At 32.0% G+C, this 17,483-nt stretch overlaps 1 protein-coding gene across 4 annotated transcripts in view; it reads left to right on the forward strand.

Annotated features, from left to right (window-relative positions):
- The window catches only part of LOC145245790 (AP-1 complex subunit mu-1), a 100,544-nt gene that overhangs the window by 55,992 nt on the left and 27,069 nt on the right, over nt 1-17,483 (forward strand). For all 4 annotated transcript variants that reach the window (XM_080107434.1, XM_080107432.1, XM_080107435.1 and 1 more), the window contains 3 exons: nt 2,141-2,271; nt 12,029-12,173; nt 13,049-13,175. In XM_080107434.1, coding sequence (XP_079963560.1) covers nt 2,141-2,271; nt 12,029-12,173; nt 13,049-13,175 — 403 coding nt within the window. The remainder of the gene's footprint in view (nt 1-2,140; nt 2,272-12,028; nt 12,174-13,048; nt 13,176-17,483) is intronic.

The following is a 17,483-nucleotide window of genomic DNA, read 5'->3' on the forward strand; positions in this document are numbered from 1 at the left end:
AGGATTACTTTCTAAAATCTCACAAGTTTGAATTATGTAGAGTTCTCTCTCTTGTTCCTTTGGAGATAGCGTTACAGGATTCATGCTTTTAGTTTAATCATTCAACTTGATTTTCTTGATTAAAATAAAACTATCAATTTACATGAATTTTGCTATACGATATTTTCTTTCCGTCATACAGACTTTTCTTTTTTTTAAGGGTAGAGAATTCTGGACATGCATTAAACATTTATTTCTAAAGGCAGAGTTTATATAACTTTGCCAAATTTGCCCCCCCCCTCTTCATTGTATTGTTGCTACATATGGGCTGGTGCATCTTCCATATGTGGCAACAATACTCTATGCATGGGCAAATGGTGATCTTATAGAGGTGCAGGATACTCTCAGGAGTATTCTAGCTCGGTAGAGGGAACCCACTTTCTTTGCAACAGCTTTCACAACATCCTTAATGTATTTGTTCCAGTTAAATGAATGTTAGGAGTTTGAAGTAAAAATTCTCAGGTAGAGTGTTATCTGTCATGGATATCAGTGGTTGGAGAGGCGTTTTGTAATTGTTAAAGGAGAACAGCCTAACATAACAGTAAATTAGTGCAAGGTGTTTAAGCTAAGTCTTTAACTAGATATGCCAGATTGGTCCCTGTCACATGTCTCAGTTTTTCCGTTTTTTTTTTTTTTTTTTTTTTTTTTTTTTTAAGGAATGTAATGTTATGTTTAATGTCGGGCAATGCTAGATACATCCTCTAGTATTAAATAAATATACAAACATTAATAATCTTTTTCTGGATTTTAAACAGATGACCTTATTTCTGGATTATGAGAAACTTAATCAAAATTTTCAAAACTGGTTTGCTCATGTGTGGCACTTTTTAAACACATAATTTACAAGAGTAATATATATATATATATATTTTTTAACTCACGTTCACCCTTAACAAGGTATATTGCCACTTGGACATAAGGGCCTACTATTTGGGACCATGCCTAGAAAGATTAACAAGATGTTAGTTTACATTACATTTAAACTTCTGCATATTGGTAAAGTCAGGGAAGCAGGTATCAGGAAGGGAATTCCAAAGTTAGCTGTTCATGGGAAGAAACTATTAGAATAGTAAACTTTCTGACATTTAAAAACCTCAACAATGAAGGGGTGAAATTTTGTTGCTAAGCGGATTTGTCGGGAATATATATGTTGAGGGGGCACAAGTGCAACGAGTTCATCAGAGCACATTTGACTAAAATGTTTGTAAAACAGGCACAGAGATGCAACATAGCGGCGATGGGACAGAAGTTGGAGCTTTTTACCGTGGCCAATTCGCTAAAAGTGTTTTCTTTTTCTTCACCTCCTTTTCAACTTATCATTCTGCGTTCGAGCCTTGACACTGCCAGTAACTTTTTTTTTTTTTTTTTGTTTGACTCAGTACTAGATGCTATTTGCACTTTCCATAGGTGGTTACTTAATTTTTTAGCTGTTTTCTTTTTTGCACCTGCGATCTTGCAAAACTAATAACTAATATTAAATGTTTTGCTTCCATTTATAAACAAATGTAGGTATGTTTAAATGCAAATATGTCGCAAACCTAATTGATTTTCTGTGAAATATATTTCTGTCAAAAATATATAAAATGACCAAACACTCACCCACTCATAAAAGGGGGGGTTTATTCCAAAAGCCGTTCTTAACATAGGGAGGCTGGTGGTATCTATTTTGAAAGCCATTCTAAGCGTGAGGAGGTTGCTGGTTGGGTTGCTACAACAACAGAAGTACTTTAATTTTTTGGGCAGGGGTGTGGGTGGAGTGGAGGAGTCCTACTAACACTGAGCAATATAATATTTGTGCATATTTTATGATTGGGCAACGCCAGGCAGCCTGCTAGTTGGTATATAAATGTATTTTCTGTGTTATGACTAGGGCTATGACAACAGCATATTCTTTTCATTGTTTTGATTCTCAAATATATATCCATTGATATCTTATATGTTTTTATGTAGAGTGATGGGGTTCTCGGTTGATTGTGTCTGTGTCAGATATATTCTTGAGTGTCAAAACAAGGAAGAGAATATGCTGTTGTCATAGCCCTAGTTATGACTAAAATGTCTTTTTGAATTGCATAAATATGCAAAACCTTATTTTTTCTCACAGATTTTTGCTGAGTACTTCAAGGAGTTGGAAGAAGAGAGTATTCGAGACAACTTTGTGGTTATTTATGAACTTCTTGACGAAGTCATGGACTTTGGTTATCCCCAGACAACAGATAGCAAAATTTTACAAGAGTGAGTCTTTGCGAAAACTCATTAATTATCAACATTGTGAAAAAAAAGCTTTATTTTTTTGATGAATTTTTTTTTATTTGTTTAATTTTATTTATTTTTTTTGTGAATTTTATTGTAGTTTTGCTTTCTTTTAACCATTGTCTCTTGATCCCAAATCTCCCAAATTCATAAGGTCGGAGGTTACGTGGATAAAAACACTATGAGAACAACATTAAAATTGTGAACAATAGTCCAAATGATATCTTTTTAGTGAGTTTTCAAGTTTATCTAACAATGTCTAATCGCTGACATCGAAGAAGAAAGCAGCACATGTCAAATTTTGTACGTATCAGCTAAATTTAATCACTTGAGTTTTGAAATCTTTCTGTACCTGTTCATCTACCCTGAAAATTGTATTCTGTATATTGTTTTAAAGTTTACTTCTATGTTTAAATTTTTTTTCACGCATTAGTCTGACTCAATGCTGTTGGGTTCGTGCACTTTCCTCTGTACATGCATTATATAAAAAAATTCAAGGTACAGTTGTACAAATTGTAATTTTAAATAATTTATACTTTATAATTTGGCTTCATCGAACTACTGTTCTCATTTTGAGTGTGATTTTCACAACGTTTTTGTCGATGTAACCTCCAACCTTCTTCAGGTGTACCTTGTCGAACTCGGGAATTTGAACGTAATTTTGAATGGACCCCTTTATTTACTCCAAGTAGCAAATTCCTGATTTTCGTCAAACATTCCGGAGTTCAACAAGATACACCTGGAAAAAGTCGGCGGTTACATCTACTGAAATGTTGTGAAAATGACACTAAAGATGAGAACAATAATCTGCTGAATCCAAATAATACGAATAATCAATTCTCATCTCAAAAGTTCAGAAGCAAAATAATTTATATTTTTCAAATTTTTTTTTTTTTTTTATATTTGAATAAAATCAATTTGAGTTGAAATTGTAAAAGTTCATCCAGAAAATCTTCTATTTGCTGATGATGCCTCGATTCAGTTGAAAGCTAAACATAAATGAAACATGAAAAATAAGTTGACTGTAGGAAAGAGAAATCTGAAGGCTCCTTTTCATTATTTATTGCACTGATATCTCAGGGACTGCATCACTCTTTACCCTAAGTTACTCCACTTACTCTTGATCCTCACCTTCTATAATGCTTAGTTTTTAGTAAGTCTTGTTTTCTGAGTCTTCGATGTGACTTCATCGGAAATCTTGGCTGCAGCTCAATCGTTTCTCGAATACATTGAAGGTTATGAGAATTACAACTGAGATGTGAAATAAGTGCCTATCAGGAAAGATTTTAACGTTTTGATTGTTTGGACAACAAGATTTGTTGAGAAGCTGCCAAAAAGAAACATGCAGCAAGATCCAGGAATGGTAATGCGGACTTTGGCCAAAGAGATGGGCATCGGAGTGTCGGCTGTGAAGAAAGTGCTGAGCATGGATCTTTACTGCTCATACAAAAGTTGCAAGCGCCAAATGCCAGATATTCACTACCGACGTCTAATAGAAATCAACCGTTTCATAAAAGTTGAGAAATTCCTCAACAAGGTCAAATGCACAGTTAAGCCAGGGATGCTCTTGTTCTTAGACTAAAAGAATTTCTATTAGGATCAGTTACATGGTGTGTAAACAGTGTAGTTGGTCTACAATCGACACAAAGTCTTGTGCATCATGAACTCAAAATACTCTTAAAATGTGATCTTTGAGTGTGTTTTTGTGAAGGCCTCCTGCTCCACATCTTCAAAAAGAGACTCTGACTCAATTTAGATGGTTACATTGAGTTGCTGTTGACTGTTGTCAAGCATTGGGTGGAGAAGGTGGCTGTGGGAAGGCAATACATGTGGCAACAAGACTCGGCTCCATATACCTCTGCAGAAAACACAGAAGTGACTCTCTGAAAACTTCCACAAATTCACCAGCATGCCTTGCTCCTCTTATTGTAACTCTGTGGAATATTATGTGTGAGACACAGTTCAGAAAGGCATCAACTGTAGTACTTGCAATACCAAGGATTAACTGATTACTGGGATCAAACTGGTTGTCAAGTGTTTACTGTAGTCGAACACTGAAGATTATGGTAGAAGCTGAGAATGGCCACTTGGAGTAAGATGCCCTTTGAATTTTGAAAATATATAAATTATTGGCTAAGATGTTTTCTTTTTTAAATGCTGTCAATTTGTCTCAAACACCCTGTGTCCATAAGTTACGAAAATATATATGGCAATCAAGTTACACAGAATATTCCGCATTTCATTCTTGTGAGAATTCCTCATAAGCCTGACGAATTCTCATGGAAAAAAAATTTTTTTTTTTTTTTTTTTTTTCAAAAAAAGTTAATGTCTGGAACAGAATTGTTGCATATTAGCAAACTAGACAGATTGAGTAATTAGAAAAAAAAATCCATTTTTTTTTTTTAATGCTTATTTAAATCAGTTAATCACTTTTTACTGTCAAACACTGTTTTATGATAAAACATTGCAGACTGACCACATTAATCTGACATCGTGTTTTGGCAAGATAAATATTTGCTGGATTATAGGTAGTTAGATTAATCCAATAATTAACAAGGGCATTGTGTGGATAATAAAATATCCTTTTAATCAATTTAAGATGAATAAGGTGGAAAGAATTTTGAGGAATTAATATTTTTTTAAAAATAAATAAATAAACAGATTTCTTGATCTAAATTATGATAAAAAGGTTTTCCGCATCTTTATTTTTATTTATTTATTTTTTGTTCTTCAATTTCCTGTTTTGTTTTACCTGGGGATAGAGCATCCTACTGGATGCCAGGCATTCAACTACTATTTCATACAACCAAAAGATGGTTTTAAGATTCTAACTATTTCTTTAAGTGCAATTATTTGTATCTCTCTTGCACTTTATTCACCAGGTATATTTGCTAGGGAATTTTTGAAATTGTTTTTCATTAGTTCACTTACTTATTTTGTTTTCTTTTTCCTTTCAGGTCTGTTTAATCCACTATCATTGGGAGTCAATAACTTCTAAGATTACTTCTTTTTCTTCCTTGTTCCATGTCACTATGTCAGCTCTGTTTTCTAGGTACATAGTTGTAGGAATTGCATAGTCATAGTGGATGGTGTATAACTTATTTCCAACTGTTCTTTCTAGCATATGTTCATAGGACTTGTTGATATATTGGGTATTCAATCTTTTACAGATCATCCAATGGACATGTTTACACACTCTGTTGTCTCACATTGTATAGTAGCCATCCCCTAAAACCTTACAACTGGATGTTAGTTAGCTCACACAATCTACTTCTGTGTAGCAGAACCTATACTGAACTTGTGACCTCATTAGCAACATGTTTGGGCAACAGGTGGTCAGATGAACAACGGTTGATTTTTATTTTTTAATGATTTTATTGCATCTTGATTAGTTTTAGATATTCAAATCAAATTAATTTGATGAACTCTGTGCTAACATTTTCCATTTATTTCTTTATGCAATCACATTTTTTTTCTTGATAAATTTGTCAAATATTTTTATGAAATCTGATTATAAATACAGAGTTGTATGATTAAACACGTAGAAATGTGAAAATGTTGTGATTTGAGCTTTTAACTTCCAAAATGACCTGTAAATTGAACAAAAATTATTCAATACGTTTCAACTACTTGTCTATTTTGTTCAATTAATTTTTAGTATTTCTGGTTTGTACAGAGTGAAATGATCTGATACAATATGAAAACGAATAGCACAGGAGTTATTTATTAAAACCCCATTAGATAATATATAGCAAATGTCACATCTATAATACAAAGGGCAGTTATCTGTTTGTATGTAAATAACTTTCTAGCACGATAGAGAGAGCCCACTTTCCTTGCAGCAACCGTGGCAATGCCCTTAATGTATCTGTTCCAACTTATGTTCCTGTGAACGTTAAGCTGAGGAGTTTGAACAAAGTACTTTCAGATAATTTATCATTATCCATAGTTATTGGTGGTTGAGAAAATTTCTTGTAATTATTAAAGGAACAAAGCTTAGTCTTGGCAGCATTGAACGTTACCAGACATTTTTGTCCCCATTCCACTACAGACTGGAGGTCTTCCTCTAGGGTTTCTGCTGTTGCCTTGGATATGTGTTCATTCGTTCTCCCTTGGTGTCTGTTATAGTGTAGAGTTGCCAGCAAATATACCCATCTCGGAGGCAATTTTATCAAGGAGGTCATTTATGAATATTAGAAATAATAAAGGTTCAAGGATCGATCCTGAAGGCACACCTGCATTTATATCATATTATTTTGGTGTACGCCCATCAAGGACAACCTGAATTATTCTCTTATATAAGAAGGATTTAATTATGTTAGGTATTCATCCATAGGATCTGATTTTCATGAGAAAACCATTCTTTCATACTCTGTCAAAAGCCTTAGATATATCTAGGGCTACTACCCTAGCCTCTCTGCCTTATCCAGTGCATGGTATATATGTTCAGAGGTTACAGTTAGGATATCTGCACTAGAAAGGCTTGCCTAAATCCAAACTGTTGGTCAGACAGAAGACAGCTGTAAGGTAGTGGATTAGAGCTTGATTAATGAAGGACTCTTTTTTTTTTTTTTTTTTTTTTTTTTTTGGTAAAAAGAGGGAGGAGACTAATGAGGCGATAATTTAATAGGTCAGTTCTTTTGCTAGAATTCTTGTAAACTGGTACCACAGAAGCAGTTTTTCAGCAATCAGGAAAACAAGATTCGTTAAGGCATTTATTGAAAAGTTTGGAGATAACTGGAACAACCTCAGCGGAGCATTTTTTTAATAGTACAGCAGGGATGAGATCAAATCCACATACCTTTTGAGGGATCTAGGTTTTAGTGTAACATAACTTCTATTCCTCTTGCTTTCCCCCTTGCCTATTTTTCCACTCTCTACTAGTCTTTCTTCTTCATCCATCCCATTCCTCTCTTTCAACACACACACACACACACACACACACACACACACACACACACACACACACACACACACACACACACAACTTCAGTCAGTGTAAGGCAGGTAAGTCTGTGAGTACAAAATTAGTTACTTCATTTTACATAACATTAAAAGATGTGTTTTGCTAACATTAAATGATATTGCCCCATTTGACTGAGGGTCTAATGCAAATAAATATTTTGGCCTATCCATAAGATGCCTTTTCACAAAGGTTTTTAAAATTTATATGAAAATAGTAAAGAGATCAATTAACGTTAAATTAATGTGGCGAACTGATCATTTATTAGTATAATAAAATTAAAAAAAAAAATGTTTATAATTTGAAAATTTAGTGCTTCATCCATGGCATTTCAAGGATAATAAACATTTTGAAGTCCCAACCCTGCTTGATATTTTTCTTACTGATTTTTATCTAAAAACTATACTACTAAAAAAAAAAAAATATATATATATAATTTGTTTTTGAATTTTTGAGATGAGGATATTATTAATTGGATTATTTAGACTATCGTTCTCATCTTGAGTTATTCTCACAACGTCAAACAATGTAACCTCCGACCTTCTTCAGGTATATCTTGTTGAACTCGGAAACATGTATGGAATTTAAAATGGAACTCTTTATTTAATCCATGGGTATAGCATGAATGAGTAGAAGTCTCAAGTAATTCACAATTCTATTCTTTGTATCGCCCGCACTGAGGATTGAACTTTTAATTTCCAGAAGAATGTAACTTGGATTTGAATTTTACCTAGTATTTTAACTATTATGCTACAGGTATGTGACGCTCTTCTGAAGATTCAGTTCTTACGGTGTGTGATACTAAGAATACAATTGCAAGTAACTTAAGACTTCTATTGCAAATTAAGTATTCATACAACCTGTGAACATTTTTTAGTATTATGGTATTTCAATGCAGTCTAATAGTGCAATTGTGATTTGAGTCCTGTTTTTTTTAATTTGATGTATATTGTTACATAGTGAGGACCATGTTTGAGTGGAATGATTTGAGTCCTGTTTTTTTTTAATTTGATGTATATATATTGTTACATAGTGAGGACCATGTTTGAGTGGAATGATTTGAGTTGCACTTTTAGGGACAAGAGGTGACTCTAGCAGGTATTGTAGTCAGGAAAAATCAAGAAATAAGGTTTCCTGATCCTCAAAATCTTAATGCGATCAATCTGTGTAAGCGAATGATATATAGATAAACTGTGTTTGTATAGCTTGAGAAACCAAACTATTGTGGTGGACATTAAAATCACCAAATACATGTATTTGGGTGCTAGTATAGCAATAATTATGTCTGCCACTTTAAGAACTGAGTTCTTATTGTTGAGCACTTTAAAGTTGAAATAAAATAAGTCAGTCACTTAAGCCCATGTGCTCAGATTGTGATGTTAAAATCACATGATCTCTCTTGGCCTTCTTAAATGACGTTTACACTTTGTATAAATATTAATTTCAACTATATTTCACCGTGGTTAATATTGGCTGAGCAGTTTGTTCGTTGCCAATGGAATCAAAGATGACTTTGTGGCTGGGTTCAGATCTCCTGACTGGCAGTAATTGTGACTCCCTGCACTGATGATTCCTGAAAGGATAAAACACTAGTGTCTGTAAGTATTAAAAAAATAATAATTATAGTAATAATTATATATATGAATAAATGGTGAGCTGTCTCTCTGGCTCGCGAGATTGTAAGTAGAAAAGATGTGATTGGGTGCAATAAGGGACAACACAGGGTGTAGAGAGATGAGATAGTTGTCTTTCTCTTTTTTTCACACAAATACAAGTAACCTGTCTCTCTGATTTTCTGTGACTGACTCTCTCTTTTTGAATAAATATTTTTTTATAAACATTGGTGTTAGAATGGGTTTATTAGCAATAGTGTTGGGATAATTAATCTGAATCAAAAATCTGAAAAATTGGAATTATTTGGGGTATTAGAATAAAAAAAGAAAACATGAGCTTTTTTTCCAATCCCAAAAACAATTTTTTTAAATTATTTATTTTTTTTAATTTTCCGTTCCTCCTACTATTTATTGATATTAAACTACTAGTAAAACTAAAATCTATTGATTAACGTTCACAACTGTATTTTTACTTTGCAAAAATAAATGCACATATTGCATGGGTTTTTTACAGCAAAACTCTAGAGCCAAAACTGAAGAGCCACTGCTCAAAACGAGATATAAAAAGGCTGACTGGGAAGCCATCAGGGACACTCCATGGCAAAATATCTTTTCACTTCCTACTGAACATTGTGCAAATGAGACCACTGAATGGTTCAAAACGGCAATTGAAGCACATGTTCCCACATGCAAATTCTATAGCAACCCCCACTCTTCCCAATGGTTCACTTCAACTTGTGCAGCTGCTATAGCGCAAAGGCAGCATGCTTACCGCAAATTTAACCGACATAAGTCTAGTTCAAACAGACAAAAGTACATAGAAGCCAGAAATAACTGTAAGAAAGAAATAGCGACAGCTAAGAGAGAATTTACTGAAACCACCAAAAACCGCATCGAAGCACAGAAATTAGGAACCCGAGACTTCTGGAAAATCTGCAACAGTGTAGTAAATAATGGGCAATCAACAATTCCCCCACTATCCAACAATCATGAGTTTGTTTGCTCTGCAACTGAGAAGGCTAACATGCTTGCCAGACGGTTTGCCTCCAACTCCACACTGGACTCTGCTTACCACCCCGTCTCTGACTTTCCTTTGTGGACGGACGCCACACTAGACGATCTGAAAATCACCCCTGCTCAGGTGCATGCTATCATAAGAAAGTTTGACACTGCAAAAGCATGCGGACCTGATTTCATCCCGGCTGTGCTATTAAAAAAGTGTGCCGCTGAAGTAGCTCCAATTCTCTCCAAACTTTACAACAAATGCCTTGATGAATCTTGCTTTCGTGCCTGCTGAAAAACTGCTTCTGTAGTGCTAGTTTTCAAGAATTCTGGCGAAAGAACTGACCCAGTAAATTATTGCCCCATTAGCCTACTCCCACTTTTTGCCAAAATATTTGAGACCGTAATTAACCAAGCTCTAGTCCATCACCTTAGAGATGCTAAACTTCTGACTGACCAACAATATGGATTTAGACAAGCCCGTTCCACAGCAGACATCCTAACTGTAATCTCAGAACGTATATACCATTCACTGGACAAAGCGGGGGAGGGTAGAGCAGTAGCTCTAGATATATCTAAGGCTTTTGACAGGGTATGGCATGAGGGTCTTCTCAAGAAAATCAGATTATACGGCATCACTGGAAGAATACATAACATAATTAGATCCTTTTTAGATAAGAGAAAAATCCAGGTTGTCCTTGATGGTCATACATCTAAACAATATGATATAAATGCGGGAGTGCCTCAGGGGTCTATCCTTGGACCTCTGTTATTTCTAATATTCATAATTGACCTCTTTGATAAAATTGTCTGTGAGATGGGTATGTACGCTGACGACACCACGCTCTATAACAGACTCGATAGGAAAACAAATGAACACCAATCTAAAGAAATGGCAGAAACACTAGAGGAAAACCTCCGATCTGTAGTGGAATGGGGACAAAAATGGATGGTCACATTCAATGCTGCCAGGACTAAACTTTTTTCTGTCAATGATTACAAGAAACCTTCCCTATTGCCAATAGAAATGGCCAATGACTCTTTATCTGAAAGTACAGCTTTTAAATTCCTCGGCCTAACGTTCACAGGAAACATGAGTTGGAACAATTACATTGAGAACATTGCCAGGACTGCTGCGAAGAAGGTGGGTTCTCTCTACTGTGCTAGAAATCTATTAACACCTGAAAGTATCATATACCTCTATAAGGCCACCATTCGCCCATATATGGAGTATTGTCATATTTGGGCCGGTGCATCTGCCACTAGTCTCTCGCTCCTAGACAAGGTTCAAAAGAGAGTCACCAATCTGATAGGTTCTGAACTGTCAGCTGAACTTCACCTCTGTCACATCAATGAAATATTACATCCCTCTGCCTGTTCTACAAGTACTTTAACAGTGAATGTTCTGACGAACTGCAAGCACTTGTGCCCCCTCGACGTAAATACCCCGACAAACCCGACAAGCAGCTAAATCCCACTCCTTCACAGTAGAGATCCCTAGATGTAAGAGAGCCTTCTACTCCAGTAGTTTCCTCCCCAGAACAGCTAGACTTTGGAATTCCCTTCCGGGTCCCTGCTTCCCAACTGTACTGACATGCAGAAGTTCAAGTATAACGTCAACCAACATCTTGCTGCCCAACTTCCTACACAGTACCCCTGATGCTTATGTCTCTGATAGTAGCACCCTACAACAAAGTAGCAATGTTCCTTGTTTGGGGTGAAAATGCAATAAAAAAACAAAACAAAAAAAAACAAGAAGCAACCCTATAACTAAATATGTAGAGATTTAAAAAAAATCTGTAATTGTATCAGATTTGGGGAAAAAATATTGGTAATGTCTCATTGTAGTCAACAGACAAAAATAACCTGAATTCATGACTATGACACTAATACATAACGATTTATACACCCATCATCAGTAAGTGAAAATATACCAACATTTTGGAAATATATTTTTTTCACATTTGTTCATAGAATTCGTTTATTTTCAGTCTGTTAATATTTTTTAGTTTTCCTGTAGCAACTTTGGTTATTTTTGTGAAAACTTTAATAACTCTTTCTTTTAAAACCAAACAAAAAAGACTTTGTTACAAATGTTTATATGTAGTGATATTAAATTCTTATTTTTACAGTAAAATTTTTTTGTATTTCTTCAATTAAGATACATCACTCAAGAAGGTCACAAACTGGAGATTGCCCCCCGACCTCCAATGGCTGTCACCAACGCGGTGTCATGGAGATCAGAGGGAATCAAATACAGGAAGAATGAGGTTTTCCTGGATGTGATTGAATCGGTCAATTTATTGGTAAGTCTACATTCCAACCATTGACCAGTTGGCAATGATAATAATGCTGGGACAAAATTTGAACAAAGTCCAACCGACTATTTATCTAGCATTAAATATTGTAGGATTTTGACATTTGGGTAAATTTATTTATTTTTTTTTGTTTCAATGCGTCAAAATCTGAAGAAAATTTTAGAAATTTTGACCTTTATGTAAATAACATTTTAAAAATCATTTTTCTGTTTTATATTTTTAAATAAATAAAAAAAAAAATTATGCTACTGACAACTTTTGATGATAAAATAAGTTAAAAAAAAATTAACATTTTGGAAGGATTCACATTTACTTTCAGGATGGTTTCAGAATGATGGAAAAAGTTAATCTGAATTGACCATTGTTATATATCAACAGTTCAGTGAACTTTTTTTGAAAATTAGACAGAATTTGACTATTTAAGGGGCGGGATAGTAAGAACTTCTTCACATTGAACTTGAAGATGACCATGTTGTAGTCAGCTGGGAAGCAGGCCAGTGGAACATGACTAATTTGTTACATTTAAAACAAATTATGTTTTTAGTATTTAACTTTTGATCTTATAAATTACCTGTAATTCAAGTCAAGTTCATTGCTGTATTAAACATGTCACTTTTTGAAAAGATTCCTGAAAGCTGTTAAAAAAAAAAAAAGAAACGTAAAAAATAAAAAAAAAGCTTACTTTGATATATTGAAAGCAGTATAAAAAGAAAAAAATAATTATCTCAATATATCAAATTATAAAAAAATGTTTGAAATATCAAAATCTATAAAAGCTTGATATATTTTTAAAAGAAAAAAAAAAGCTTGATCTATCTCCAAATTACTGCATTTGAGGTTCATAAGGCTTTGTTTTGTTCCAGGTGAGTGCTAATGGCAATGTGCTGCGCAGTGAGATTGTTGGCTGCATCAAGATGCGTGTCTACCTGTCGGGCATGCCTGAACTGAGACTTGGACTAAATGACAAAGTACTCTTTGAGAGTACAGGAAGTGAGTTGCTCATTATTTTCTTTGTTTTCATCTATTGTTCTTGTCTTACATAAATGCCGCATTTCAGTCTGTGTGCTTACAAGGTATTTAAAATATGTCAAATATGTCTTAAACAACATGCTATGGCGTCAAATTCCCCCTAAGAACTCTTTGAAATACTCCAAGTACACTGGAATTTAGAAGAATATTTATTAATTAATGCCTTATGTCTATGGTTAAAAGTTTTATTAAAATTATAGATATGTGAATTTTCATGATGGGCTTTCCAGCCCCTTTGCTCTGTTTACATAAAACTAAATATATCCTACATTACTCACCCTTTCAGCTAGCAACTGATTCAAAATTCATTATGATACAGTAATTAGTTTCGGAGTTTATATATAAACACATTGATATTCTATATTTAATGTGTAATTATTAGGGATGGGACGATTCCAATATTATTCTTGATTCTGATACAATTACCTATTCAATTTACTGGTCATTTAAAATCAATGAATATTTATTTTTTGATCATTACTACTGGCAGTGGAAGATTTTGTTTTAAACAAAATCAGATAAAAAATGACAATAAAAAAGGAATTGTTTTTGGTATCTGAAAATAGGCACAATTTTTCCAATAACCTCCAAAAGTTCAAATTTTTCAGATTCTGATTAATCGTCCCAACACTAGTAATTATATATAAAAGTAATTGACGAGCTATACATAGATAAGTATTTGATATTATACAAATATTTTCAGTATTTTATGTCAAATATAATTTGACAGTTAAAACAGATTTAGAATAGGATGGTAACAAAGTAAATTTTTGCATCAAATTGGTTGCATGTATAAAATTGAATTTTTATGCCAATTTTTTTTACATGTTACTGCAATTTTTCATGTTAAATTTATTCAATTGTTATGAAATAAAGAAAATTGTTCCTATTTAAAAAAAAAAAAATAAATAAATATAAATTTACAACTGTTTTACAATTAAACCCCATTAGAATAAATATTTTTTAATTAATAGATTTGGTATTTGTGGTAATCAAGACATTAAAAAAATGAAAATATCAAAAAAAAAAAAGTTATATTGTATGTATCTGTTTTGGACTGAAGCTCTCACACAAAAAAAATTTCACTTAATTTGATTGAGAGATTTTTTTTACAACAGAGAACAGATTTTTATGACAGCACATTGACAGACATCTTTGAATTTTTTTAACACGCCAGGGAGAGATAACTCAGTTTAAAGCGCCGACACTCCTCCCCATCTTTAATACTAGTTTTTCTTCCTAAAAATCGAACCTTTTGCTCGGTATCATAATACATTTTTTTTTTGCTATAAAAAAATTTGATGAAATTAAGTGAAATTTCTTTTTGAAAAACTTCATTCCATAACGGATACGTACAATTCAAACATTTTTTTTTTCATATTTTCATTTTTTAATGTCTTGATTAAACTGTACAAGTACCATAGATTCCAAATATAATGTTCGTAGTTTGCATTGTTTTAAAAATCTGTATTTTTTTTAATAAATTTTGTTTACTAATAGCAAATGTTTGTAAAATGGTATTTCCTAATTTTTTTTATTTAATTATTTGGACTATTATCCGCATCTTCTAAAGATGAAAATAATAATCCAAATAATTAAATAAAAAAAAATTATACAATTTACTCCTCTCCAAAATAATTCCAAACTAATTCAATAATGATATTTCCTACTTCAGAAAGCCTAAAAATATTAATCTATATTTACTTTTCAGAAAAAGAAATATTTTAATGAAGTTATATTTGGATAATTGTTGATACTTTTTAAAATGTTTTTGATTCAAACAAATGTAGATTTATGAATTTTATCAGGTAATAGTCTTTCTTAACAATCACAACACCATAAGAAAAAAACTACTAACCTTGTATATAAATTTGTGAAACATAAGTTTGTATGTCCTATAAGAAGTTGAAGGACATCCATAACCTCACAGGCTTAAAAATATCAATGAATGACAAGTGTTAATTCTTACAATGTCTTTTTGTCTATCATAACAATTAACACTTGTCATTTATCAGAAATGAATTTTTAATGATAGTAAATTGTTTTTTTTTTTATTTTTAAATTTACTATCATTAAAAATTCAATTCTGATTTTATTATATATAAAACATGTTATATTTTTATTAAGAAATATAACATTTTATGTTTCTCTTCAATCTAATGTCTAAATAGTAGTAAAGAAAATACACATTTCATAACCAAAAAAGAATCTTTTTATTTTTAAATTAAAAAAAAAAACATTTTTAATCAGTGCTAGTGTTGCTCAGAATGCAATGAAGCTATATTAGTTTTTAACTTTTATGTTTGAGCATTTTTTAAAACTTAAAAATTTGAATGGTGCTTGTGTAGATCATTGTTAAAAAAAAAAAAATTTTTTTTTTTTTTTTTTTTAAAGCAACACATTTCCGGTGAAAACATTATTACATATTTATGCGTCATGTCAAAATTATAATTACAGGTAAAAATAAAATTTATTGAATTATCAAGTTTTAATGTGGAACAATTGTATGATCAATTCACTCTGACAAACTGACGTATCTTTCTTGACTTTAAGTCTCAGAACGTTATTGTGGATGTTTTTCTTTTTTTCTTTCTTTTTTTTTTGTGTTAAAAATACAACTAGCACATCTACTGGGTATTTTTTTTTTTTTTTTAATTTTTGGAATTTATACTAATTTTTACATGACATTTAAATGCATAATATTTTCACCTGAAATGCGTTAGTTTAAAATATCACTAATGTACATTAGCACCATTTTAGCTGTGAGGAGAAGCAACTCTTTCTTAAATTTAATTAAAATATGATTCCTCATGCTGATTGTGATTTGTTTTAGTCATGATGAAAAGTGTTTCATACCAGTTGTCTGTGAGGACTACATAATTTAAGAAATAAACTATAGTGCAGCACCTTATTATCCTTCCAATAACATGATACAGCAATAACAAAAAAAATTGGCTAGTCAAAATCAAAGTTTGATATGTCGGCTTAAATGCTGTTTAGTCCAACTTTTTAAAATCTGTAAAGAATATTGTTGAATTTAGATCGGAAATATTACAAAATATTGAATGAAATTATAAAGATATTTGAGATGATTTTTAATCATAATCATAATTATGTATCACATAAAAACGTTTTCTGTTTTTTTTTTTTTTTAATTTTATATTGCCAATGTTTTGTCCATGTATGAAAATGTTTACTTGGTTAGTTTTTCATAGGCCCATTTTTGGAGTGAATTCTCCAAACGTTATAAACTCTTAAAATGTTTGCATCTTTTATTCTATTTTTACTGATTGCATATGGTATGGTAATACAATCCGTTCACCGTATTTGCTAATCGAAGAAAAAAAAATCAAAAAGGAACTTGTTGATATCCATTTAAAGAAATTGACCTTTTTTTTTTTTTTATATAATATTGGTCTGATTATAAGAAACAATCACTTATTTTTCCAAATTTTTTTCATTGGAAATTCTATTGATATGACTATTAAAGCTGTTTTTTTCCTGATTCTCTTTGTAAATTCGTAAAAATGTATTTGTATACTTCTCGACAATGACACTTTAATCTTCTTGTATCATCCATTTTTTTTTTTTTTCTTTAGTGCTTTTTAAGGATAGTCGAGAGACGGATTTTTTATTTTTTAATTAAAAAAAATTTTTTTTTAAAAGTATGTTTTAAGCAAAACAACAATACTTGTCATGTCAAAAATAGTAATATATTAAAAAATTATGAAAATTCATCAAGTAGGAAATGATTTATAGTTAAAATTAATTTTTACGGAAATTTGAGGGGAAATAGCATTTTCCCTAAATGTGAACACCTTGAAGATTGTGAATATGAGGCACATACTTATCTCCCTTTTTACTACTTTAATGGCAACATTTTGTTTTAACCAATAACGATGGACTTTTTTTTACGGAAAACACAACAGCAATTGTTCTACTCCATAAATTTTGTAATTTCTGAATATATTACTATTTTCGACATAAAAAATTAAGTACTGTTGTTTTTGTTTAAAACCTCATATTTAAAAAATCGATCTATCGACTCTATCTTAACAAGCATCTTGTTCTCATGTAACACTTGACACTACTTGTTTTTCAAACTGAATAAATGCTTTAAAATGACTTAAAACATTAAAAGCTTATTCAGCTAGATAAGAGAGTAACTTATGTTGTCTTTGGTAACATTCATTTATTATATATTCATGTTTTTTAAGCATTTTTTAAAAGATTTTGTTGACTATAATAAAAAATACCTATAAATGTTCG

This window comes from Euprymna scolopes, chromosome 23, assembly GCF_053919585.1.
Source record: "Euprymna scolopes isolate OS-2025 chromosome 23, ASM5391958v1, whole genome shotgun sequence".
Classification (NCBI taxonomy): domain Eukaryota; kingdom Metazoa; phylum Mollusca; class Cephalopoda; order Sepiida; family Sepiolidae; genus Euprymna; species Euprymna scolopes.